General features: G+C 37.5%; 1 protein-coding gene across 7 annotated transcripts in view; it reads left to right on the top strand.

Annotated features, from left to right (window-relative positions):
* The first annotated feature begins 325 nt into the window (after nucleotides 1-325).
* The window catches only part of dnah7 (dynein, axonemal, heavy chain 7), an 82,220-nt gene continuing 81,153 nt past the window's right edge, over nucleotides 326-1,392 (top strand). For all 7 annotated transcript variants that reach the window (XM_086219685.1, XM_086219684.1, XM_086219686.1 and 4 more), the window contains exons 1-2: nucleotides 326-425; nucleotides 1,237-1,321. In XM_086219685.1, coding sequence (XP_086075811.1) covers nucleotides 369-425; nucleotides 1,237-1,321 — 142 coding nt within the window. In that variant the 5' untranslated portion in view covers nucleotides 326-368. The remainder of the gene's footprint in view (nucleotides 426-1,236; nucleotides 1,322-1,392) is intronic.

Genomic DNA, 1,392 nt, shown 5'->3' with positions numbered 1-1,392 from the left:
AAAATAAAAAATCTATCCCAAATATCCTGACTAATTATTTACACAATTGAAATGGAAACAAAGATATATATGTATACTGTATGTGCATATATATATATATATATATGCACATATGTTTGGCGCCACCTTGTGGTCACTTGTGGCTACATCGGGTACATCGGTCCTGTGAGCCACGTTGACTAAGTTACAAGATTCTCAAGTTTGGTGCTGACGGGACTTGTAGTTACCAAGATATCGCACCACTCCTTTCAAGCCTCAAAGCGTGGTCTCGCGTTACTAGTGCTGAGTTCACGCGAGATTATGCTTCCTCCCTAACAACGGTCTTAGTAACAGCACAACGCTTCACCTTCTGCTGCAGTACCAGCGTCATGAATTCACCGAAAAAGAAAACGGATATGGCAGGTAGTCCTCCAGGTCGTTCACAGGTAAATTAAGGAAATATTTTTGACGTGTTTAGAAAAGTTTCTGTGGTTTAATTCGTACCATTTAAATTCCGTTTTTAAACCATGTCAAGTTTTACGTCCTTACCCAAATGTCTCGTGGATAAACTCAAGAAGAAGCTCAAAATGTATTTTATGGCCTTGCTTTTAGTTCAGATATTCTGACATTTATTTGTGCTCTTGAGCATCTTAAAATCTTGTTGGGTTCATTTGTTCTATCAGTTCGATACGTCTTCTCGTATAATGTTTTTAAATCCTTTCTTAATTCATGTCTTTTGAATGCATTTGTTGTAAATCACTGACATAACAAAATATTTGTGTTCCAGTTTTTCAGCCTGGGTGATTTGGACTGAATTTGTACAGCACTTTGGGGAAAAGAAAGGGGGGGGGGAAGCAAAATATGAAATAATAAGACACTATAATGTGAATTAACTTGAAAAATGACAGTGAAAAACAATTAAGTAACACATGTCTGTGGACGTTTTGAAAACTGCTTTCTCTTTCCTTTTGTTCTGTCTTTCATTCATATCGTATACTGTCGTGTACTGCAGATACTGAGGGTATCTGAGGCGATAATGCAGGATCGGCACTAATGAGTTTTTTTCTTTTTCAATCCTGGAACATGCAAATGTGCACATTGTAGAACTATGTTTTCTATGTGGACTGAATATAAATCCTTCATTCACTCTGAGCTACAGTTTTCTTGAATGGAATGTGTTATTTTTTATTATTATTATTCATGTTGGGACTGTGTGCTTTCTGGATCCAAACTCATCTAATTAGCTGTATTTTCCAGGTCCACTGGGGATTACCATGGATGGACTCCAAACCTTCATTTTCTCTGTATCCTGTCAGGCAGGGGCCTCCAGGAGCTGTGAACCGTGAGATAACATGAAATTAATTCTTAGTTATTATTTGATTATTGGCGCTGCCTCTATAAATGCAACCATCC

The sequence above is a fragment of the Aulostomus chinensis genome, chromosome 12 (genome assembly GCF_037954235.1).
Source record: "Aulostomus chinensis isolate RoL2024-O1b breed Wild chromosome 12, RoL_Achi_v1.0, whole genome shotgun sequence".
NCBI lineage: Eukaryota > Metazoa > Chordata > Actinopteri > Syngnathiformes > Aulostomidae > Aulostomus > Aulostomus chinensis.
This window is presented reverse-complemented; position numbering and strand designations above follow the sequence as displayed.